This window comes from Styela clava, chromosome 11, assembly GCF_964204865.1.
Source record: "Styela clava chromosome 11, kaStyClav1.hap1.2, whole genome shotgun sequence".
NCBI lineage: Eukaryota > Metazoa > Chordata > Ascidiacea > Stolidobranchia > Styelidae > Styela > Styela clava.
Genome location: NC_135260.1, coordinates 10,476,233 through 10,502,959, shown reverse-complemented (window position 1 = coordinate 10,502,959; position 26,727 = coordinate 10,476,233). Strand labels below are relative to the sequence as shown.

At 35.1% G+C, this 26,727-nt stretch overlaps 2 protein-coding genes across 2 annotated transcripts in view; one reads left to right on the top strand and one right to left on the bottom strand.

Annotated features, from left to right (window-relative positions):
• Positions 1-26,486, bottom strand: part of LOC120347156 (kelch-like protein 13) — a 30,312-nt gene extending 3,826 nt beyond the window's left edge. The window contains exons 1-9 of the mRNA XM_039417029.2: positions 26,345-26,486; positions 25,546-25,719; positions 24,719-24,823; positions 22,348-22,585; positions 5,170-5,323; positions 4,574-4,666; positions 3,636-3,765; positions 1,178-1,383; positions 708-919 (exon numbers count right to left, since the gene is read on the bottom strand). Of these exons, the coding sequence (XP_039272963.2) occupies positions 708-919; positions 1,178-1,383; positions 3,636-3,765; positions 4,574-4,666; positions 5,170-5,323; positions 22,348-22,585; positions 24,719-24,823; positions 25,546-25,719; positions 26,345-26,408 (1,376 nt within the window). The 5' untranslated portion in view covers positions 26,409-26,486. The remainder of the gene's footprint in view (positions 1-707; positions 920-1,177; positions 1,384-3,635; positions 3,766-4,573; positions 4,667-5,169; positions 5,324-22,347; positions 22,586-24,718; positions 24,824-25,545; positions 25,720-26,344) is intronic.
• On the top strand, positions 13,771-21,401 carry LOC120347195 (uncharacterized). Its single transcript, XM_039417093.2, has 8 exons — positions 13,771-14,300; positions 15,007-15,166; positions 15,928-16,083; positions 16,247-16,369; positions 16,665-16,740; positions 17,921-18,087; positions 18,636-18,802; positions 19,863-21,401. The coding sequence occupies exons 1-8, from the start codon at positions 14,146-14,148 to the stop codon at positions 20,023-20,025; spliced, it is 1,167 nt and encodes a 388-aa protein (XP_039273027.2). The 5' UTR covers positions 13,771-14,145; the 3' UTR covers positions 20,026-21,401.
• Positions 26,487-26,727: the final 241 nt, after the last annotated feature.

The following is a 26,727-nucleotide window of genomic DNA, read 5'->3' as shown; positions in this document are numbered from 1 at the left end:
CCCAACCTACGAGGGATATAAGTGCCATTGACACTTCGCATAGATTGTTAGATAAAGTAATATCATACATGTCATTAGTTCATCTAGAGCAGTGTTCTTCAACCTTTTTTATTGTGGTATACCTTTCACAATTTTTCAAGAACTTTGTATACCTTACAAATACCAATGTTCATTTGAGGCTTAAATAATCATTGAATTTTAAGCACATATTGCACTGCAATATTATCATGCAATCTAATAAGCTAGTGTCCGCAAGTTATAAATTTGATTGACGGTCTTAGCGTCAACGGGGATAATGTTCAACGTAAATTAAACAAAGTGCATGGCAGCCGAAATCACCAACCCAGACACGTGACCGCAATATCTATATAATATGTGATGTAACAATGTACCCACGTCGGTTCTTTGCATAAATGACATTTTATATTTCATATGCGCTGCGTTTGCGTTGTTGTTGTTGCTTGAATATTTTATAATTTATTATATTAGAGTTTGGAGTCCCTGACTTAGACTGTACACCCTTCGTATACCCTTTATCAGTTGTATACCCAACTTATTGTTCGGTATACACTTGGGTATTCCGTATACCCGGTTGAAGAGCACTGATCTAGAGTTTATGGATTACTTCATCTATCTATCAACACATTGTTTGCAAACAAAAATTTCAATTTATTTTCATTGAGAATTCTCTAAATTTGTAGCCATACCTGCTGTGATTCATATCCGGTTGCATCGTCCACTCATGTCTGGGATGGGGGTCATATTTCCATAGATTTGGGATGCTATGACACCCAGAAATAGTGGTGTCTTCCCCTCCAGCAATATACAATGAATTGTCAATTACAGTAGCACCGTGGTGAGATAGAACAGTTGGAATACGAGAAACTTCGTGCCATGAATTTCCACTTAGCTGAAGCACCTAAAATAAAGGGAGTCTCTATAATTATAAAGTAATATATTTATTGAAATTACCAGCTTCTTCGACTTATATTTCTGCCTGATCAAGTCAACAAAATTTTCGATTGTCTATTCAATATTTGTTCCAAGTATGTAACTGTGAATCTTGAAGATAGAAAAATTATTAGGAACCAGAGTAATCCGGTTTAAACATCAGACTTCAAAAGCAAAATTTTAGCATACAATATGTTTTGAGCAGCTTGCAATAAATGTAACTTACTTGCGCTGACATTTGATCAAACAGTCTTCCTCCGCAGACGAGTAAGCAAGGTTGTGTTGGGAACACAGGTCCATCTCCAGACCCGTTGCTGGACATGATATCACCATTTAATTCATTGCCATCTTCGTGGCCTTGGGATAATGTTCTTTGCCTGAGTCGTTGGAGAATTTTCTTTTTGTCGGCACCAAGAACTTCTTCGATGCTGGCTAATGTTTTGAAAAATTAAAAAGCAAATTGGAAAGAAAAATCCATGGAGAAGACAGAAATCTAACACGGCCACATGTGGAACTAAAGAGTCATAAAAAAGGAAGTCCCCTAAAGCGAGTAATTCAAGAGCAGGGATGGACATATCGCCCCAATCGCCTTTTAGTGACCTCCTCCAAATGGACTGTTGGAATATAGAGCGGCAATAGTGACATCGGGTTTGACTCTTATGGCAGCTACACAAGATATTTACTGCCAGTGGTTTATATAAAGACTTACTTGTTCCCACACTATAGTTCTGAAACTGCGCGTCGTGATATTTCATTAATTCACTGCCAACAGGCGGTCCTTGGGCCACAACTCGCACCGCTAAGCTATTTGTGTGTCCCTTGCCAACACTCATACTTTTCCCCATCAGGCATAAAATCGTAAACCGACAGTTTATGTTTGAAAAAGCGCTCACATACGTAAGAATACATAATGTTTTTTTGCTCTTGTCTCTGCGTTCAATTTTCGCCGATATGCCCTTTATTACTGTAAGGTTTTTCATTGTGCGAATTTTTTAATTCGTGTACATGGGAAAACTAAAATTTTTGTGTGGCCGAGCTAGATGTCTAAAGATGGGTATATGGCACACAAAAATGTTGAACGCCACTGTATTAGACTTGGTCTACGATAACCTCGTTGCATACTGTCACTATTTCTCTAGTTAAAAATATTTTACATGGGAATTTGGGAAATAAATATATGTACATAAAATGAAGAGGATGTATATAAAAAAAGTTGGGTGTCACTGAATTAGAATACAAAATAGCATTAATTTATTTAGTACTTAGAATATAATTGTTGTTTAAATTAATATCTAAAGTCTATCATTAGTTCTTGGAAGTTCCGTATTTTACTCCATTATATTCTATTATTCAATAATTAGATACAATAACAGAATGTCGTACGAAATCATATGACTATTTAACCGTATTGATGGCACTCAAATGTAGGCTATATTATAATAAAACAAAACTATGAAACCTTAGTAAATATTTACGATTTTAGGATATCTAGCTATAGCAGCGTTTCCCAACCTTTTTTTGGTCGCGGACTATTTTCTCACCGGCGAAAACCTTTGCGGACTCAATGTGCGTTTATTGCAACCGTACTCTCTGTGAAGAAGCAATAAAACCAAACATAACAGAATTTTAACGAATTTCAAAATCGGAAATTCGCCGCAATTTACGCGTTCATTAAAATAGCCGACTTTATATTAGTAAATCAAAAATACATATTCATCTTCTTGCTTTATTACTAACTTAATTCTGATAAATTTAATCTGCGGTTGTGTTGAGGAAATAAAAGCAAAACTCTCAGAAAATACCATGACAATCCGTGGACACAAGAATGCGTGGTAAAGTGCCCAATTATATTTTGTTTTGATTCGCATTTTTGTGAATTCGACAAATCTGAGCTGTTCCTACAACACTTACGGCGCTCTAGTAGGCTACTGTACGTACCAATGCGGAGGCAGTAAAGCAAGGAATCCTGGGGAAAAATGCCCCCCTGGTACGTATACTACGGTAGCCCCCGAAATTTTGCGATTTGCAATGTCTAAAATAGCGTTTTTAATCGGTCGCGGACTATCATAATACAAAACTCCGTTATATTTTCAGTTTTTTGTATTGCCGCTTTTCAATTCAGAAAATTAGGGTTGCCACCATTGACACCTACCAGAAAAAAAATTTATTCCTCGTTGATTTTCTGACTCGTTGCGGACTCATTCCAACGCTCCGCGGACACATTTGAGACTGAGCTATAGCAAATGTTTCGTTTTTCCACATTATTACGTAACAATGGCTAAATTTTTTCACCCATGGCCTGTCTAGTGGTTCTTAAACGATGGGGCGCGCTTCCACAAGGGGAAGAGTAGACAATTTTTTGAGGGTAAGTGAAGCTAATTTAAAAGTAAAAATATTTGTTAGATTCGATCCTGCGCGTCGTATTTTGGATATTTGCATTTCTTTATTTCGGATATTTACGTCTCCTCCACGTGTTTCAACGTGTTTTTTGAATAAGACATATTTTTGCCCCATTGTCTGTCATTTGTAGCATATTGTTAGCTACTTATTGTTGCGGTGGGACGCGAGACTTGACAAATTCTAAAAAATGAGCGCGGCTTAAAAGTTTGAGAACCACTGGGCCTTATGCCAATTTTAACAATGCATTTTTAATACACTCAATAGTGAAAAGAGTTCAACATTACTCATCAATTGTTTATCTCCGGAAACAAGTTCATGAGTGATAACATATCCCGATAACGTAGTCTTGGGTATCTTATGATAATGCAAATGCCGTAACAATTGTCTTGCGTATTCTTCTCTTTCCTTGTGGTTCTGTTACAAATATAAATAACGGTCTGTTAACTTTACTTAGCATTTATATGGTAGGCATCTGAAATATGTGTTTTGGGTCGTGTAGTGAATATTTTTATAGGTCAGTATGGTTTTGTGCATACATTCCGTCTGTAGTGTTTCTATTATTGCCATCTTGAGTATATTTCGTATCATCACGAGACGAATAAACGCACATATAAATAAATATGCCCTAATTTGTATCTAAATCTTCAACAGTTTTACGACTGCATGATTTTGGTGATAATAAACTGTGAAGTCATCATATATTAGATTCTTTGAGAATTCCGCGTTTAAAAATGTAATCAATTGATTTGAAGTATCAAGATGAAATCAATGTGTCTCTAAGTTTTCTCGAATAATTTCTACATGTCTACACAGCCTCTTCACTATCGAGTAGAGTATTATCCCTGCAGTAAGTAACTCATAGTATTTAGTTCAGAAACAGGTATAAATAGACGTAATATATGACATGTTATGAATTATGCCACCTGAAATAATATTTCTGAAATAAAGCGCTTTAGAATATAGAAATCGTGACGCGAAAATACTAGGCATTTTTTCTGTTTTTATTTTATTTTTAGGAGTAGTAATAAGCATCGAAAATCTCAAATGCAGTGAGACTTTAATAACATCGAGTATATTTTCAATGTAAACTTTATTAAATGAGGTGGAAATTCTGGTAAAATGCAAATAAGAGAATCCCATTGATTATAGTTCGCAATAATTCTATTCATAGCTAAGATTGATATTTAGGTATAGTTGTATTATCATGGCATGGTTGACTTACATGTTTTTCCCATTTTAATATTCCATTAAACATTTCAACTTCTGGTATAACTACTCCGTCCGATACACAACCCCGCCTGTTGTCTACAAGAATCTAAAAAATAGAAAACAACCTATCATGCAAAACAGAATAATAACAAGCCATAATTAGCTCAGTAATACCTAACCATGCAAACTGTATCAAACCTCAACCTATCACATCTCTATTGAAATCGAAGCTTCTAAAATCCATAAGCAAAGTCCATACTCGACAAAGTCTGGCATAAATGATGATTTTGCTGCAATAATTGCAAATTTACGAAAAAAAAATTGTTTTCATTTTTCTGTATCCTTCAACATATCAGGTATTGAAACTTTGAATAATCCGAAAAGATAAAATTTGACTAATTTGAGAAAATATCAAAAATGTAGGAGCCTATATTCAGTTTTTGTAGCTGGTTATCGTATTTAAACGTCCTGGTTTCTCTGGCATATGTTACCTATACTGAGCGATCGTTGGTCCTAAAATTACCTTTATACCGTACATATGAGATGGATCGGAAATTTTTGGAGCGCTCGGAACTTTCATTCAAAATCCGGCAAAAAACTTTAACTTACTTGAATTTCTTTTTCTGTCAATTGAACAAAAATAATGCTGTCCACGAAATCATCAAACTTTTCAATCGTACGGCGAAGAACAAATTCTCGGATATCTGTTAGTTCTAACTCTTCTGATAGTTGAAGTATAGGTCGGAAAAAGTCGATAATATATCTGTAAATAAAAAAAATGTCGGTAACAAGGAACAATCACTAAAAATTATGGGTAATGCGAGGTGTCTTGGAAATGTCGTGTCCCACTTACAAGTGAAGTGAGACACATGGGGCACGTAGGACAGGTGTGACTAGTGGAATAAATGGGACACGGCATTTTTTGAGACACCCGGTAATGCGTGTAAATTGGTATGGTTTGGTTCAAAGTATGACGGAATTAAACTATAAATCATCATTTTATTATCATTAGATTTGATAAAACGTGCCGAAATCATCGGATATCACAGAACTGAATTGAAATTGTTCACAAAGATTTGAAGGGTACTAGATTAATCACTCCCCCCTCGGAAAGTTCCATTATTGAACAAATTTCTCCACGTAACAATAATATTTATTCGTGAGCGAGTACTTTTTTAAATCACGCTTATTTCAAAATTCTTGTTTGTCTGTGATTTACTCAATAAATACATGGCAAAAGGTGATAGTTTCTGTTGAATGAACAGCATGTCACTAAAAACAATATCACGCATATTATAGCTTAAACTGTAAAGAAGGCGTGATTACTTCTAATTATGCAATCCCAGAGAAGGAGCTTGATATCAAGCCTCAGATCAGCAAATGATAAGACTTGAGGTCGAACGGTTCCATTTATGAACATTAAGATAGAAAGATTCAGGCGGTTGGGTGGATAAGATTGTATAATACACGATTATGATTTTAACTCATGTCATATCATTTGTCATCACCATAAAATACAAATACATATGTTCTACACTAGCAATCCAAGATTAAGTCATAAAATATGGTCAGTCCTTCCGAAAATAATACCGAGATTTTGTTCTCTGTCCCGTAAGTCAAGTCACGAACTAACGTTTCATTATGCTAGTACGGGGAAACGAATAAAATAACTAGAGTTTATCAAAGGAAATCGTTGAAACTAGAATAATGTGTTTTATAATGAACGCAGGCATCTTTTCAATGTAATTTGTATTACGCTAAGAATGGGGAGTGACAGGTAGCTCAATCTTCTTTGGTCCTGTGTTCAGAAAAATATGACGATAATCATTCATAAAATATAAATACAAGGGACAAATTAGGTTACTATAACCCAGGGGTCACCAAACTTTTTTGACCGCGGGCCGGGTATGACTCAAACTGGGTTGAAACGGGCCGGATGAATATTTTTGTCAATGCAATAAAATAAATTCACAAAAGTTGGGAAATTCATCCAATTTATTTAACAGAATATATACTACATTTCTGAAGACTTGAATATTTTTTAATTCTATCTATATCGCAGAATATAGATCAAAAACATCATAGGAAAACAAATATACAAGATTTCTATATCTAGACAACTATCCTGAGTTTAGCTGTTATCAAAACGTTGCTGTCATGAATTAGGAATGTTACAAAATCGACTATTTCGCGCCAAAATAATGTACGCTTCACGTCTGCTAAGTACTGTTACGCCGTGTTGGAATACTGCTACTGCTAAAAACGACTACGGACTGCCTGCTGTAGCTTGGAATTCTATGAAATTTGGACATAATTTAGATAAAATAAACAACATATCTGGTATTTGATTTTTTTTCATTAGCGCATACATTTCTCAGCTTTCGACGCTTTTAAAAATTCCGCCTCCCCCCTTTTATACGTAGCGCAAATTAAACTATCATGCACAACTCCAGCGTTTATTTATTTATTATGCGACGATCTTTCGGCGGTGTCAATGACCGTTGCCAGAATAAAATCCCGAAATAGTCTCAATATTAGTTATTGACATGTGTTTTTTTTTTTCATATTTATTACAGTTCTTATCAAAAAAGTAATACAATCCTTATGAAAATAATTGCCCTGTCGGGCGGTACTAAAATTCCGATATCTCGGTTATTTCTTGACCGTTTTTTTATAAACTTGGTACTGTTTTCTATTTTCACTCAGATCTATCCACTGGCGCAGTTTTTATTTAAATCGGATGAACTTAAATAATTTTTTTTGTAACATACTACATGAATATCCGCATTTGAGCAGTACAAAAGTTAGTGTGTCTTATGAAATTGGAGCAGTACGCGAGGGATTATAGTACTGTTAGCGCAAAATGCACATTCAACATTTATTTTAGCACAAGAAACGTAAACAGTTTCGTCGAAAGCACGCGCCACGAGTATACAAGTGCATCTTTCGCAGAAAACGTTGCGTACCGGTAGAGAATTTTAGCCTATTTTTTCACAGCTATTACTAGACTAATTTTTTATTACTACTATTAAAACTACAACTCCTAAGGATGCAAATGATTGTTGACTTATTTGATTCATACTTAAATTTCCGAAACACAATCAAAAACTAACGAATAGCATTCAAAGTCGCAAAAACGAAGTATTGTTTACAACCACGACTGGAAATCTGTCAGGATGACAAAAGTTATCTGAGCTGAGATGCGAAGAGGCTTTTTATTACGTCACGTTTTTTTGCATCTTGCTGATTGGTCAATGTTACGAAATAAACAAGGAAGACCGATGCTCGGGGAAATCTTCCTTGGAAAAAAATTAAGCCATTTTTGCGTGTTATTGCGGGCCGGATAAAATGACGCCGCGGGCCGGATCCGGCCCGCGGGCCGTAGTTTGGTGACCCCTGCTATAACCCAAACAGGACAGAAGTCAATTAGTCAGTCGTTTTTTTTCAACAAACTGAAAATACAGATATAAACACAAAATAGGGAAAAACATAAAGCTGGCATTTCACAGTGAAGGGTGACGCAAAAAACCAAGGTTGATGATCATAACAGAAGAAAACTGGTGGTGGAACAATAACAGAATAGAACTCAGCTCATAACATCGACGAACGATTATTCAAATTCGCTTTCATTTTATTTATTTTCTGTTCTCCAAGCTGAAAAGTCAGATGACAACTGTTTAAATTTGCATGTAGAAATTGCATACTTCAGCACAAACCAAAAAGGGAAATGCCCAATGAAATCTGATCGTGGAGGAAAAGTGATTCAGAGACTCTAACATTTTCTGCAACACAATGAAGGTGGTTTGAAATCACTTATCATTTTGTCCAAATAATTGATTTTTGATTTCATGCTTTTATTCGAATATCCAAACGACTAAAAAAATTGGCGCTGGAGAAGTGTGTTTACCAATATGGAAGTAACTAATTTTGTTGGCCTACTTTACATCAAGTCGTGTAAAGTGACTGAAACCTATCGGCAGTTGTATATTCACTTGGCTAACACAGACAGTCCCCGCACTCGTAATCGAAATAAATTAAGGAAAATCGGAATGAAATTGGCCTAAAGTACGATCGCAAGCATCCACTCAGATGTGAAAAGCCCTTATAAAATATTATCAAATATTGATCAAGTTTACTGACCATTAGGTCACAGTACATGTGAGAAACTGCCCACAGCAGAACATCGCAGGAAAAAATGGGATTGAAAAACCTTCCATTCCAAGAGGCATTGACCCTGCATTTCTGATTTTTAAACTTGCTGGCACGAACGATCTGTGATTTGTCTACCCGTTTGTAATTTTTATTCATTCCTTGTTTGACTATGGTTATCCATCGAAATAATCAATCTATTATACGCAGAGTGGATATGGATATTTTTTTTTATATTTATGTCGTTGTTGTTGTTTTTGTGAAAAAAATCGCTCTTCTCCTCAGCTAATAGGTCTATGTCAATGGATTGCAAGTTTTTAAGCATAAAAATGAAAAAAGTTGCTAGAACTACTTTAATTTTGTAATTTTTAATAAGTTTTTCTACTCCAAATTTAGATGGTTTGTATAATACACGTGCACGCCTCCCTCTGTATGACATTCGTTTCGATGGCATTCGGTAAAACTTATCATTTGTGCCAGAGTGCCGGGAGTCATATCAATTATTTAATTTTCGTGTCCATTTATTCGAGCTCTCTTGTTGGACTCGGAATGGATTGTTTTGTTATTATGTTGTTGTTAGTATTTTTCTCTTATTGTCACAATTACCTACAGGACCAATTGCTTTGCAAATTTTTATCGATTGACGATTGTATATTTCGCTGGATGGCTACTACTTTTATTTTGTTTTAAAATTTCCTGTGGGCTATATGGGATTCATTTTGTTGTGTGCGAAGACGACATCAAGAAATACGCGTCCTTTGGCGCTTTATATCATCTTTCAGTTGGTACACTATTTTAATTAATTGTTTATTTTTTATTTATTTATCAAATACAACGTTTCCCCGCAACCAGTTTCCCTCGCAAGTAATCTAATTGTATCAATAATGATAAAAGTAAACCACTTTCTAATTTCCAACAAGAGCTCCCTTATGCCCACAAAGAGCTGATAGAAATAGTCGATACATTGCAAAATTCTAGGGTTTTGTAAATTGTATATCAGCTTTATTGTGACGTAAAACAGTATCGAAATCATAAATTTAAATTTTGTGACTTTTACAATTTATAATGCATCAAGTGCCCAAGTCGGTGGTTTAGCTAGGTATTGCGTTTCGCGGAATTGAGCGATATTGGAAACACCAATCCCATAACACACCCACTAACAAGATCAAGGAAGTAAATATTGCGATCTTACGCAGGCAAAAAGTACTGAAATATTTTGACCAGCTTCGGCCATGATTGGAACACTAATAAGTCTCCCAACCATTTTAAATGTTCACCGAACAAGTATGATTGTATGATAATATGCAACAACAACTTGGCTGCCTCCCAAAAAGCAATAGTCGACAAAACACGAATACAAAAAGGCGCTATTCGCATATCGGCCTACTAATACTTCCGTTCCTCCCGCGGTACAAAGCAACCTTGGTCTTCTGTTGCTCGTTTACTAGTTACTGCAGAAAGTTTGGAATTTCCCTTGACGCGCGACACATGAAGGAATGGTATAAGCAAGTGGGCCCGTCAGGTTTGTTTTGAACTGATTAAACGCGAGTATTATGATTGATGAACCTATTTATCGAGTTCGCACAGTACGTTATAAAAGCTTGATATGAGAATGAGTCAAGTTCACTCGGGGACGCCGATACGTGACTGACTACAGTTAGGAATAGAAATGGATATATGATTGCGACCATCAATCGAATGGCTACTCCGTCGAGGGCTACTACGTTTACGTATGTTTTTCATTTTTTTCGCTTCTTGGTAAATCTACATACAGATAAAAAAAATCACAAATTTTGAGTAGCAGAAAATATTTGTTTTTTCGTAATCGTTGTTTTCGGCAGTACAAAATAATCGAGGTAGATCTTGTTATTTTCCTATTCATTGATTCTCCTATGATTCTGTTTATTCTTGGTTAGGTTGGTTCAATTCTCAATATTTAGCGCAGTTTTTTTTTTCTGAAGAAATAGTGTTTGTCACCTAATCTAACCTATAATTTTTTTTAACCTAAGCTAGGAAAGTTAAAGGCGGGACAATTACAAAATAGTACATGTATTTTGTACATATTGCTTGGATATCCAGAGATTGAAAAAATCTTCATACAATGTGAAGTCCTGGTAAGGGAATCAACTGCCACGTTATCGCTAAAACTGAATATTGTAACTTTTTCGTAAAGTATTATGAAGCGATAATTTCACATTTAGTCTCTTTCGTGCATTTAAAAAAATCCTTATTGGCTTGTGCGCGACCAGGTACAGAGGAAAATCCGGTAAACATTCGCAAATGTTGTCACCTTATGCGAGGTTGGAAGCTTCAACGATCCAATCCTCAGTAAAAATTGAAAAAAAAAATGTTCTATCATGTAGACTTGATTATTCGAAACTTAAAAAATGTTCAAACTAACAAGTACTATACGAAAATACTTACTTTATGCATAACACGTTTGATTTTGATAACAGATTTTGGAATTCTCAGAACATGACACGAACGTCTGGAGGATGAGTTTAGTCATGGGTATTTAATAATCCATTATTCAATATAGCAAACAAGGAAAAGCGTATGACATATGTTTTAGTTTTGCATGAAAAGGGATTAGAATGTATTTTCAAGTGACAGCGCATTATTGTTTGCAGGCGTTTCCAGATGATCCGCATGCGACTGCTGCGTTTGACGGATACTCGAGAACCTGAACAAAGCAATTATGCAGACTCGCATCTGAGATAAGCGAAATACTCTCTTTCATTATATTAATCAGGTCGAAGTCAGGTATAACGAGCCTTGATTCGCGTTTTGGCTGGTTATAGAATAATAGAATATAGTAGCGCGATTGTACACTGCGGAGGTAAGTTATAGAGAATAATTTGTAGTAAAACTGCGCAAAAAAAAAACATCCACGCCACCGCTCAAAATATAAAAAAAGTACGGGTAGAAATTATCCAGGTAGGGTATACAATACAGATTGCACTGGAAATTTAATTTTTATAATAACTCCGAATCCTAACGGGTTAATTACAGCTTTTTATTATAAAACGTGAAGAAGGTGTTTTTCTCAAATCTCACATTTAGTAATAGCGGCGGGGGTTTTGTACAAAAGATGCCAGTTAGACTGAGTGGAATTAATCGAGAGTATATTCTGCGGAGGCGAGCATTTAAACGAGAATTGAGACTATTTATATCTATCCCTACTCCTAAGTGTTTGAAAATCGCTGCACTCGTTGTGGCATAGTCTCAGGAATGGCGGAAATTTTTTTTTTTTAAATATTCGACTTCGGTTTAACAGAAATATTTTAATGCGTGGACATGGTTGGTATTTTTCAGGTATGCCCTTTTCGTTTTTGCAAGTTGTTGAACCGGGAATAAAAGATTTCTATTCGTAACTCCTCTCAAATGTCAAGCATAAAATGAGATGAATGTACAGGACAAACAAAGTTGGGTTGTGTACTTTCTGTAACCATTCTCAGTGTATTTCAAACGCAAAAATAGATATTTGAATGTAAAAACGCAAGAAGTACGTACATATTTTCCATGTAATGAATTATATTTAATATACTATACAGTAGTGTTCTTGGTTTGATTACTTGCAAATATGAAAAACGCTTACAGAATGATTTTTCAATTGTGCTGACACTGAATTACAGTAAGTTCAATCGAAAGTGCTTGCGTATGTGTATTAGCTCACCGCTGTTCACTTCATAGTATTGATAAGAATTATTAGAAACTGTACATTGAGTGACTCATGGCACAATGACAAACTCACGGAGGTTTATGTATTCAAAATACCTGCCTAGCCGTGTATTGAAAAAATGGGGTTTGATTTGGCGAACAATAAAGATTGCGATGCACTTTTGTGATGTCAAGCATTTGGATAAGACTGGTACTGCTATATAAATTTTATATTTTTAAAACTATAATAATAATATTAAAAAAACAAGTGAATTGAACGCAATCTAACCGGGCCTTCACGATTTATTGACGACCTTATTTGGTTCGAGTTTATCGTCAGATTTGCCTGTGACTGTCTCATATCAATGAAGGCATGTAATATGATATAGGATTTACTTCTACGATAGATGATATGCAGAGGGGAATTATCCCATTATTTTGGTCAAGGTGGGAAATTTGTCAGCACCAAAATAGCCAATTGTATATGAAAATGTAATACAACACGCGTTATATAAAATATTGAATTACTAAATTTATGCAAGGTATGCCAAATTTATTACTTATAACAAAATAAGCTTTTGTTTTGGTGACCGTACATTTGAAACCACGTATATTTGAACCCATATGTATATCCGCGGGTTCAATCTATATGCGGGTGCTAAAACCCATGGGTTATGGTTAGTATGGGTTCAAATATCGGTAAAACAAAAAAAAATTCCATAGATGCAACAGCATGCAGGTGCAACTGTCGTGGGTTCAAATGTACATGGGTTCAAATGTAATGGAAACTTTTGTTCCAGATCTAAAGTTTTCGCAACTATTAAATTATGATCGTTATTTCAAAACACAAAAATTACCCATTAAAAGAAGACAAATACGCTAATGATTAGATCTAAAGCGCAATTAAAAAATACTGACATTTTAAAAGTTAAATGCTTTAGCAACAAGGTCTTTCAAACCCAATTTTGTAATTAAAAATAAAAAATACATATCATTCTGAAAAGAGCAAATTCGAACGGGAACTTGTACTGTTTTCTTCGACTGAATTCGCAATCATAAAATATTTTTGCCAATTGAGCCGGTATTGAAACAGTAATTTATCACGAGAAAACAAACAGGAATGAGAGTAATCGAAAGCAATCAAAAATCAGCACCGCTAGCCGGTTTAGTTTTGTGTCGCTCAAGATACAAATGAATTTATATTCACAGTTTTATTTTGATTATCGCAACACAGCTCAGAGAATTCTCGAAGAACAAAATTTGTAAGAAATGATAGTCGAAAAATTCCTCAATGTGAAAGTTATATTCAATATTTATCATATTCAATACCTCAATATTCATTCATTGGTTTATAGTAGATGAAGTAATAATAATGCAATTTTTTTTTTATATATATTGCAATATAACATCGTTAAATTTCAGAAAATCGCGACTCCGAGGCTAAGATCTATCTATATCGAATAAATTCGTGCCAGTGAGGAAAATACAATTGCTCGTATTAGTGCGATGGTAACATGCGTCGTTACGAATGAAATCAATAATATTATAGAACAATTTGTGCACAATTTGCCCGTGACGTTTTGCATATATGGATTTTGGATACCTCTCATATTGCGCTATTTATTGTATATATCAGTTTTGGTGCTTATAAGCAATGCGTATTTATGTATTAGAAGTAAAATGACCGCCCTGTTGAGCCATACTGAATAACCATTGCGAACAATTTTTTTTACGCAGATTAACGAATTAAAAATTCACAGCAATTGTCTCTCTAAAATGTTGGAATATAATTTACCAGCCCCAGACATTAATGGCATGACATTACCAATGTTACCCATGGCCATTGGGTACGGCTTCGGTATTGATGTCAACGATTTTGATATATCGAATGATGTTATTGTTGGAAGCGGTGCAGAAAATACTGCTGAAATGTAAGTATTTGTTTGCTTTACTATAAATTAGCTAATGAACCAATCACTTACAAAGTCTCAGTATGCAAAGAGGGAAATGTCTCTAAAATCTATACATTATTTATTATAGATTCCCTCTTATAATTTCTCCGGAAAACCTGGGGCTTCAACTCCAATTTTGTAGGATTTCAAAAAATCATCGCTACTGCTGGTCTTGAATAGTCGCCTACATATACATAATAGGGTACTCCCGAAGTATGTGAACTAAGATGGCGGACACCGGAACGTAGTATGTGTACCAGTTTAGGGTTAGTGCATAATTTCATTCCAATTTTCTTTATTCTATTACGAGTTCGGGGACGAGCCAAGCGACTTCCGTAGTATTTGTACCTGAAATGACGGCCTCATCCTAACCTGATACACATACTACGTTCCCCTGTCCGCCATCTTGTTTCACATACTTCGGGCGTACCCATTATTTATTATAGATTCCCTCCTATGATTTCTCCGGAAAATCTGGTGGTCTTACTCAAATTTTGTCGGATTTCAAAAATTATCGCTACTGCTTGGGTTTTGCACAGATTGCTTTCAAATAGTCGTCGACATATATATAATAGTATTTCCCTTCCCTATACGTCTCTATATTTGTGCGTAGTTCTTTTTGTTTGTATGTGTTTGCGTTGCAATGTAAATAAATCATGCCTATAATCAAATTGTGATTCTTTAGTGATGAATATTCCACAACTATCGACTATCTATATATAGACGATACCACAACAGTATCTATGATGAATGAGGATTGCAAAAACAAAGATTCCCCATGTATGACGTGGGTCTCAGTGATTTTCATTCTACTTTTTGTGATCGGGATTTTCACGAACATAGTGGTAAGTCACCATGTCCGGAAAATTCGCCACGGGAAATCTCTCTGCAAGAAATGTCGCCACAGGTATTTTTCGTCGCATGAAAAATCGCCACAAGAGCATTTTGCGATAAAACAAGTATTTGTGACAAAAACAGTTTATGCCGTTAATAACGAATCTTTTTTAAATAGAAAGATACTACAAAAACCTTACATGTTTTTATCACAAATACTTGTTTCACAGCAAAATGCTCTTGCGGTGATTTGTCCTATGTGGCGAAATGTCGTGTGGTAAGATTTCCTACTACGGAATTTTTTGCAGCGAATTTTCCTAGAACCGTAAATCATAGCTTGGTGACAAGATATTTGACGATTACATGTTTTGCCAAACACCAACGTGCCTTATTATTGAACACTAAATGCACATATGGATCGTTATTGCTAAATTGTTGTCGCTGTTTCGTGATGAAATCGCTCTCATCCGAAATGGACTGATTGATTCCAAATATTCCCTATATTGTAAACGAGGACGCGACTAGATAGGTATTACTTCTATAAACTCCCTATATTTCACAATTTTTTTTATTATAATTAACGGGCACATTATCGTATGACATTCGATAAAATCTTAATATGAAATTCGGAATAATAATTTTTGTCGGTAGCCGTATTTGATAACTGTCATATTAAATAGATATATGATTATCTTCTATTAAATAGAATATTTTCATGTATATCGTGTATATCAGTACATCTGTAATATAAACCGGTCTATGTTTTTCACAGGGATACCTTCTAGCCGCTGCAAATAGAAAAATTGATCGACATTATCACAATTTTCTCCATATATTCCTAGCAAATATACTCTTACTCCTGCCCTTGCCCTTCAGCGTTGCTGCAAGATTTCATGGATCCTGGGAGCTTGGCAATGGTTTTTATAGGGTACGTTCTTGCTGGTACTACGTTTTAGAACACGAATAAAGGAGAGAATTGAAGATGTCCTGTCTGTCTGTCTGTCTGAGATGAAGCTGTTCAGCGAACCGATATTAAATTTTGAAATAACCAGTAAATAGCATTTGTGAACATTTTTAACTATGTATTGCAGTTTCTCAGCGTGGTAGAAGCTTCGGCAACAACAATTTTGGCTTTTCAGTTGATATACTTGATGCAAACACGTGCAGCGGAATTTGCGAGCACAGAAAAAAAACCAACTAAAGGAAAAAGAAAGGTAAATACAACGGGATATCACATCAGCCTACATAAATTAAATTTTGCACGTAACAACGAGCGACTTTCGCACTGAGCTAATGCCGGAACATTGGCACCGATCCGCCCCATTAGAAGTTTAATGGAATGAATGACATTGACCAGCTAGCTACCAAATATCTCACTCCATTTAATTTAGATTCAAACAAATTTAGTTCTATTTGACTAAAAAAAATTTTAATGGGTCAAAAAACTTATGGTTTTAGTTTGAAAAATAAATTTTCTAATTAGTGTAACCCTCAATATATTATATTCAGATTTTCTGCTACTTCTTCTGGTTATTGGGATTCTCTTCAATGTGGCCAGCAGCAATGTACGACGATGTTATGACAGGTATAGAAATTTTTGGTATTTAGCACAATTATTCATATTTAAATATTCGAGACAACGGGCAATTGCTAAAATTTTGAAAATTTAAAAAAAAAATTCAAAATAGCTTATTGGCTGTCAAAGTTTATAACCATATTATTCAAATTATTTCACTAAAAGGATATGGGATGAATAAAAATCCAAACTGTATGTTTTCTCCTCGTTTCATCAAAACCGTTTTATTTTTTTAAGTTTCGCCCTTTTGGCTTAAAACCCTTGTTGGACACGTTTAGTGGCCATAACGGTCGTTTTAATATTATGTTGTTGTTGTTGTTGTTGTTCTTGTTCTTGTTCTTTGACACGTTTTTAAAAAATCGCTTTTCTCTTCGAATACTGGACCAATTGCTTTGAAATTTTCAGTGGTTAAAGATTAATTTCTTCGCTAGAAGGTTATTACTTTTATTTATTTCAAAATTTTGCGTGAATTCTATGAAATTTGATATTTCGTCTAAAATTTTACTGTATTATTTTTTATCCATGGGAACACGGATTTTAGTCAGTGTCATGACTGGCTGTACGTTTTGATTATGCAAAATTCTTGCTACTGGAAATTCAGAACTTTTTTGAGGGTACCGGTAGCGTCAAAGATACCGGTAAAGACTGATTCGCTCTGGTCTAACGTGGTCATATATTTGTGCGTAGCTCTCTTGTATTTGTGTTAGCACTATTATTATACTTGAAACGCAAGTTTATTATTTGAATAACCCGAGTTAAAGGAAATATTTCTATCATCACATCCTACCAAAAATACCCAATGCTAGACGAATGTGTGCACCCGGCCCCGTTCGCTGGAAAACTTCACCGTTTCGCAGTTTTTCAAGACCAAGATAAAAACAGCTGGGAATTGTGCAAATTCGAGTCTAAATTATTATGAGAAAAGCCTTCCAGGGCTTACTTTCTTCTAGTACATAACATTCTTGCTCCAGTAGTTTAAGAGAATCATTGTCAAATCGACATCACAAACAATGAAACCAATTTAGCACGAAGATCCGTATTAGTTGATGCCCAAAAACGAAAATAATTCAATGCAAACTGCTTCATCCTCATTCACCAACTAATACAACAACATAATTTTAGCAAAGTCGCGTGTTATGGTCAATGGTATCTTATTGGCGAAAGAATTGTGTCTATTACAAATTTTCAGATGTTCTCCAGAACCAATCAATGACACGATCTGAGGGAGGATCGATTATAATCAAACTAAATACAGTCATCAACTTCGTTATACCCGGAATGTTGGCCGTTTGTTCGTTAATATATTCTTTAAGAAAACACAAACAAACGAAAACTGCATCCATCGATATATCCAAGGTCTGTATCTAATCATATGTTAATATTAGAGTTTTAAAAGTAAGGTATGGTGTCTCCTAATATATCTCTGGAAAATTGCAGCGGGGTTTCACATGTACTAATTGCACATATGTTATCACAGGATCAAAGCGGTAGCTTTTATTGTATAATGGAAACTACGCTACGCAATAATATTTTATACTTCGGTTCGATTCGAAAAAAAAATGCAATTCGATTTAAAAAATATTCAAATTTAGCCAGTCTTAGTGTGCAGTCTGAACAGCTCATTTCGTGACTGGATTATGAATCACGGAGTGAAGTTATAGTCAGGGGGTTTGAAATGTCAAAAATTAGATAAGTTTTCTGACAATTGTGACTTGAATAAAGCCTAAGTCAATCCAATTTTGAGTTTATAAATTAAAGATCATGCAGAAGCGTGCTTGACCGTGACACAGGGGGGGGGGGGGGGAAACACCCAAATCACAGTTCAAGTCGTGATTTCGACTAAAAATACTGCCTGTTGCTGTTACTTCTGTGAATCAGTTAATCAATATTCTTTCATTTAACAGAAAGAAGATATGAGAAACGATTTCAGAATGGCAGCATTATACGCCGGTCTATTCTTTGCCTTCTGGTTTCCCTGTCGTTGCTGGAGAATTGTGACGTCATCAAACTCCGATGTCAAACAATGTGATATTACATTGGACATATTTGTGTGTATAGGTATCTTGTACAGGTATGTCCATAACGTTTTTTTTATAATAATAACTTAAGCCACTGCCTAAAGGAAAGATTAAGTTGTTGTCCCACAACCCTAACATAATATGCAATAAGTTCACATATTATCGGAAATGAATTAACTAATATTCTAAGACAGGGCTACTCAACTATTTTTATCGAAGGTCCGCAAACAAAACTTTAAAACTATTTGGGTCCGGTCTTTCCAGAAATGATATTTCGGCATCCTTAAACGAGCACTTCCTCGACCGACTAATGATTAGTAGCAAATTAAAATTGTTTATTTTGATGTTATAGTTCTTTTCGTATATATTCAAAACTATGAAAGTCATTTTATAATAGGAAATTCAAAAATGGGGCTAATGATCCAAAATAAATAATTGGGTGCGGTCTAAATCCAATACTCGAAAGGTCCGGATTCGGACCGCGGTCCGCCAGTTGAGTAGCCCTGATCTGAGAGTCAGAATCAGTACATACAGCGTGATTCAAAAATAAATAGATCCCACGAATTTCATATATACTTCTACGAACAAGAAGAAAATTTATTTAACACCCAACTTTTGTTAGTGTATGATTGTACCCAAAAGTTCCAATAATCTAGGGATTATGTTCTAACGGGAATATATTCAAAAGATCCGGGTCTGTTTTATTTTGGGGTCACCCTGTAGTTCAATAGCGAGAAATATTGGTATTATTTATTTCAAAAAATGTACCGATATGGTCTATTCCCTTATTGCTAAACAATGTAGAATTGGTGAACGTATAAGTATTTCCAGTGCCGACTTTGTAGGTTAATGCGGATCCGTTACGTATATCAAACAGTTACATGATGACCCATAAACAAAGAAAAAATTCAATCTTAAGGTTATTATGTATATCAGTCTCCTCTAGTGAGTGTGAATATTGAAAATGAAAGTAACAACAACAATACTTGAAATAGACTTTTGATACAAAACTTTAGTTCATAAGAATTGACACAACGTACAATTCGTGGTTATTTACGTAAAATATTTTTTGTAAGAGCTTATAAACACCTAAGTTCTGTATCTTTCCTATAGCTCGATCTTGCCGATAATATACATCTCTGTTGCGACCCATCACAAGAATAAAGCAAAACTTAATGTCGACCGAGCATCAAAAATAGAAGCGGGAGAAATCGAAAAATTAACCAAGGATAAAGAAGAATCGGAAAAGAACAATAACGAATATATGAATGTTTGAAGCCACGTAGAAAAAACTACAGCGATTCTTTTCTGGAATGAAGGCTGCATATTCGCTAATCGCAGGTTTCGTTACCTTTAAATTCAAATCTTTCAATTAAAAACTATCTCATTCAATTAAATTTTGGCAAATTTTCAAAAATTTATACTATGAAATTGAGTTTTTGAATTTTTGAAAATTTCGTGTGGAAAATTGAAAGAATTCGTATTGTGTCTAAAAATTTAACGTTGTTGCGAAATTATTTATTGCGTAAAATCATCCATTCAAATGAATTATATCTGTAGTTAAAGAAAACAATAATGCTGGCGGTAAACGCATCTAACTGCCAAAATCAGATATCTTAATTTGGAAACTAAATTGTCACCGATAAACGTATCTTTCATATTATAAGTTTTCGTGCAAGGCCCGAGTATAAGTTGATGGCAAAGATCATCACCTTGTGAAATAACCGTCCACGCCACCACATCTATGTCAAAATCAAACTGTGACGTAACAATGTGAACGCACTGGTGCAGTTTTTTATGTGAATATCCAAATTGCAGACGATTCGATTTCAGCGACAAAGAAAATTTTCAGCGTCTTTAATTACTCTTGTCAACACCTGCCATATTTTGCTCGTTTTGAGTTATTGTTTTTCAAATTGGTGACATGATTATTAAGCAACTGCTTTTTTTATTATAGGATTTACAATAACGCTTGCAATGAGTACGTTTTTGCAAACTTACAGAACTGCAAGACTAATTAAGGTAAACTTACAAATGTAAACCACTGTATAACAGACCCGTCTACCAAACCATTTTGTTTAGGCAAAATAATGAAGTGGTATCATCATGAATTGTATTAAAGTAGCATTTAGATAAAAATCACTTTGACCCTATTATATTAACCCCTTATTGACTAATGACAAAGGGTCAGAGCAGGGGTGTGCAACAGGCGGCCCGCGGGCCACAACCCGGCCCGCCAAGACAATGAGTGTGGCCCTTGTCAACACTCAGATATTTTCCCACTAAGCATCAAATTCTAACCTCACAGTATATGTTTAAAAAAGCGCACACAGGGGTTAAAATCCATACTTTTGAGTCTTTCGTTTTTTTGCCTTTATTACTGTAAGACTAAGCTATAGCCTTTTTGTGATGAGATTTTTTTAATCCATTTTGTACCCGAAAGAAATTGAATTTTTTGAATGGCCCGGCTAGATATCTGAAGTTGGTTATATGGCCCGCCGACAAAAAATGTTGCACACCCCTGGGTCAGAGCATGCGGTGTTAACAATGGCTAATTCTTTATCAATTTTGATTTTAAATCTTGCAAGTGGTATATTATGACATCAATTTTTTGTTTTTCAATATGATTGTAAATAAAAAAAATTGAAATTGTTTTCCTCTCTTTGTGTTTATTACTTGCATCACCTCCGACATTACAGTTTCATACGCAAGAAGGCGCCTATTTATGCATATGAGCCAAAATACAAAAACGACTCGCCGAGATTTAGATCGTTGGGCAAAAAGTCTCTTTTAGCAACCGAACAAGTCGCTTCTAAATTTTTAGTAATTGAAGACATTATGTGTCTTCTAAATCAGGGCTTCTTAAACTGGGGGTCGCGACCCCGCAACGATTTTAGGGGCCTCAAAGAGTACACCAACTTCACACAAATGACTATATTTATCGTGATTTTTTAGACTTTTGATTCGAAATACAATTAATGCAAACACACTAGTGCAAAACATGAATCCCACGATTTCGAGAGAATACATAGGATCAGAGAAGTGGCGCGCTTGCATAACAATACCGATTCTGGTCGTAATACCCGAGAAGCGACGCGCTTTTCGGAACAGAAGGTCGCGAAAATTGTAATATATTGGAAGGAGTCGCGACTTTAAAAAATGGAAGCCTGTTCTAAATGACTATTTTATTAGGTGAACTTTCAACTTTAGGTAATATTTCTTATGTAGTGTCAGGCGCTTGTTTCACCCTGAAGGAGGTAGATCTCATCGAGCGGTACATGTTTAAGTGACATTGTTTTTTGTTCCCATATTTGAGTATTGATTTATTTTTCATATACAGGGTGTCCATAAAGTCCTTTTACAATTTCAATTTTGTTATGAAGTCTGTTCTCAATATACAGTATCAGTAATTGTTTAGGTATTTTTTACTTCATTTAATACATCTGTGAAGGCCAAAACAATATATGGTATCGATAAATTTTATTTGCAATTTTAAATTTTTTGAGACTTTATGAACACTCTATACATCCTTGCAATTCAGATCTATGTATATTATTTACAATCGGAAAAATACTTTCAATAAAAAAGTCCAACATACCCGTTATGAAGTCCCCATACGCAATGCTTTTTCAACGAAGGTATTTTCAAACGTACAGCTGCCTCAAGTACATCAGGTATATCCTTGACTTTTAAATCAAGATCAGCGGTGTATAGGTATTTAATGACGAGGTCAACAATTCTTCCGGGGATGGGAAATTCAATTGAGAGGATGAGTTGATTATCCTTGGTGATTTGATTTGATGTGCCAGAGAGTATTACTTCTTTTGTCCCACTTTCTAAAAAAAGTATATGGGTGAGGAATATTAAATGCCCAATATTGATAATGAATATATATGTTTTAGGGCAGCGGTTCCCAAACGAGGGCCCCAGTTAACCCCGGAGTAGTCGACGGGCGGGCTCAATGCTAGACGCAAAACTCATTTCACAAGAAAATCCCCCCTTTTTCCTAGTTTCATTGCTGGATAAGGTTATTTCACAAGGTGTTTTCAATTTTTTGCGCGTGAATTGTTCGGACACAATGAGATTTGAAATCCACCAATCAAAATAGCACTACAAATACCACAGGAATGATAAACAGGAAGGTCATGGGTGCTAAAGGTCGCCGGAAGGGAGTCATGAGGCTTGAACAGTTGGGGCCCACTGTTTTGGTGTAAATGCAAGTATCACAAAATCACATTTTGCTGCGTATAAACTGCATCCATTCACAGGCATTTATATAGAACCGGTAGGGTAATGTAACAAATAATGACATTTGGAGAATAGTATGAATTTTTAAAAATTGTAACAAAAAACAGTATGCCTATACCATACGCCAGTTATAAGCAGCTTAAATGATAATAACAAGCCATTTTCGAAATATGCAAATTAGACTGAAGAACGACGTGCAAAGCGTCAGATGAAAACTTGCCACGCACTGTAAGGCTAGTTAATAATGACGATTCGTTGGATGACGTCACGATATGTCACTTCCGAAAAATTCAAAGCATTAAAAATCGGCATGCTAGTCAGTACATGACCGTGTTAATTGATTCTAGTCATATTCGGTCGGATTCTATTCTTCTTCCATAACATGAGTGCAATGACATCACCGTCCATTATTTTGCTAAAATAGCCCAGATATACAGGAAGAAGCTTGCGTCACCTGATTCACAACACTTTTTATATGTGCCGTGATACTCATTTAAAAACTCTTCTTTCGTCATCGCGAAACATTATAGGCATTTATGAGATGCCTAATGATAAAAAAAAATTTCAACTAGAACTATACTCGCAGAAGTATAGCAAAGTTTTTCAATCCCTACACAAGAAGTGATTCCTATTATCGCTATATAGTTTGCCAACTAAGTTTTTAAAACAAAACAAATGCAGGAATGCCACAAACTGGTATAAATATAATTTTATATTTTTCAAACGCAATGTGCATCGAAAAAGGGAAAATATCTACTCTAACTCAATTTAAACTGAAAATACATGGCTTGCATCAAAAATGAATCTATTAAAATCTCAAATGGAACTATGAGACTAAAACGCTAGATTCAATGAATGCGTCTGTATATGACATAGCTTACAGTGGTACACGCTATAGCATGACAATCCATTGATTTTCAGAGATTCTGAAGTACCTTTTGGGAGCGCCAACATTTCCATTCATGTAAAGCCCTAATGGACTAGTGCAAGGGGTGGCCAACCAGTAAGAGACCAAAAGGCACATTTCGTACTTTATTACCGCGAATAGCAGCATTGTAATCAAGAAGACACATGAACATCAGATATATTTTACTAATATTCAGCTCTGCTAGAATGCTAGTTTATTGTAAATGTCACTAACCAACATGATTATGACAGAAATTTACAAGCCATTCATTGTTATGAAGCTAATTAGTTGGACTTCTTGCATTCCTTGGATTGAACAACCCTCTCTAAATTTGGCTTGCATGTCGTTGCAGCCAATCAAATCAGTTATTTTACATGTGTGTCAGTCAGAACAGATAAATTCTTTGATTTCACGTGTTTTAGGATGGAAAACACAGATTCGCAAATGTATGTTGACCCAAACGAGTAAATTGCGCGTTTGTCGCTGAACATCATTTTCGATACGATTACGACAGCTGTTGTAGTGCAGTAGACGCGCCTCATAACAGAGAATTTGATTGTGGCGTAATAATGGAAGATTTTATGGTCAAGTAAATGAAGGCGCTATCTTCAACGTAAAAGAAGAATGCACGACGAATCATAATATGTTTAATCGGAACATGATGAGTCGTAGTTATTTTTTCCTTAAAATACCCAAATCGAAAAGAGCAGCTTGCGAGAAGCTGGTTGGCCACCACTGGACTATTGTCACTACATTGGCTCAATTGTCTATTTAGGTAGGTTTACTGATATCTACAGGCAAAGCTCTGTCTCACCTCCTGGTTGCTTGTCGGCTTCCAGCTTTTCTTTGCAGTAACCACTACATGCAGCCAGGATACACTTGTGCACAAAACAAGTTTTTTGCTGTCGAGTTTCTTTATCTGTAAATATACATATATATAATGTGTATGAATAATACTCGAACTGCTTATAAATTTATTTAGTTCTTTATTGATGCGCTAGTTAGAAAAGTTAGTTTACATATTATACAATTATAGACAGTTCTTGGTGGCAAAGCAAAAACGAATATTACAAACGAATATGGTGGGAATGTTCTGTGAAGGTATTTTTTGCCCTTTTTTTAAAAAAAAAGACAAGCAATTCGTTTTATTCGCGATTCGTGGTCATATTTGGATTTCAGAAATGATTATATTCTAGTTCATTTACAATTAAAACCGTAAGTATAATACGATAGTCTATTACCAATAATCATGTAAATTACGGTTGGGCAATGAGAAGATTTTCTGTAAAGTTTACTCTTGTCAACGAAACACTCAAAAACGAAAGAAGAATTACACGGTTATCATGATGAAGGTATATGAATGTTTCTCAGTCTCGATTGGAGTGTTCCCAAATCATGAACTTATAGTTTGCTTATCCATGAGCTCGAATTTACATTAATTTTTATAGCTTAATAAAATGAGACACTTATCTTACACAGCACCTCCGTGAATTAAATTTAATCGGTCATGGAAATGCATATAAATTGTGGGCAAAATGACTCTAAGATAAATGTGCCGATTGGCTAAATCATCAAATTGGTATTTACAACGTAAAAAATGGGATTACTGGATAAAATCATAATAAATAAACAAAATCTGACCCACAACTTGTAACTTCAGATCACAGAATTCATTATTTCTTTGAAAACTGGAGAGACTTTGCAGCATTGCACTGACGTGCTCCTTTGTGTTAGCAAATGGCATTGACAGAGTCTTTTCTCCATTCACATCTGTTCGATTTGAGACTCGTTTTGAATTTTTAGACGCACCCCCACCTAAAAAACAAAGATAGTATGCAATATATTAAAGAAAATACCATTGAAGCGCAGTTTGTTTCTTTTCTCAAAATATTCACCATATGCATAGCGAATATAGGCAAAAGATCAACTATAACACTATTTCTATCATTATCCAAAAAATCTGAATTTTGTGATTCATGAGTATTATCCCCCATCTGGAATAAACCAGGCTTTGCTGCGTACTTGAAATAATAGTGACATGGATTAGTGTGAATATATGTTTTCACCTAATAACAGAATAGAATATTTATTAAACATCGATTTGCCTTATGGAGGTTCTTCATAACGATATTTATTTTCAAAATAGAGTAAAACAGGTTAACACTAGCGTTAAGTTAACGTTAAAAAATATTCAGGGTTTTGATTAATTTCGTTGGATCGGATATAGAAAATTTCCATTCAACCAAGGTATAAAAAGTTTGAGTCTTCCGTGATTCCGTGAAAACGGAAGTGTGAGTATGGTATACCGGTACTATCGTAGTCTAATTCGCTTATTTTGCGTTGAAATTATGACACCAGGTAACTGCGCTGTGAGAACATATATTAACCAAGTTTTAGCATCGAAATTGAGATAATAAAAAAATGACGCGGTGCGACTTACCCATTGTCACTTTGTGTCCTGGATCCGTTTCACAAACAGAACGACAGCAGGGAACAGACCCCATCTATAAATATAAAAGCCTCTATTTGACGTAACAATATGAATTTTAAAGCGAGAATGCTGATGCCTTGGAGTTGGACGACGGACTTGTGTCTCAGTGGACAAACTGACATTTTTCGCAATTTCTAAAGCAATTTTATTAATTAGGAGAAGTTGAGGACGCATTTCAAAGAGGGTACACTTTAAGGGATCGTGAATGACACGAATACACACTTGAAACACTTAGTTAACACATAAAGCACCGTTATGAAGTCGTTGAGTGATTTGATAAATCACTCTATAGATTTTTTTTCTACAGAGTTGCTAGTAGATTACAGTACGTT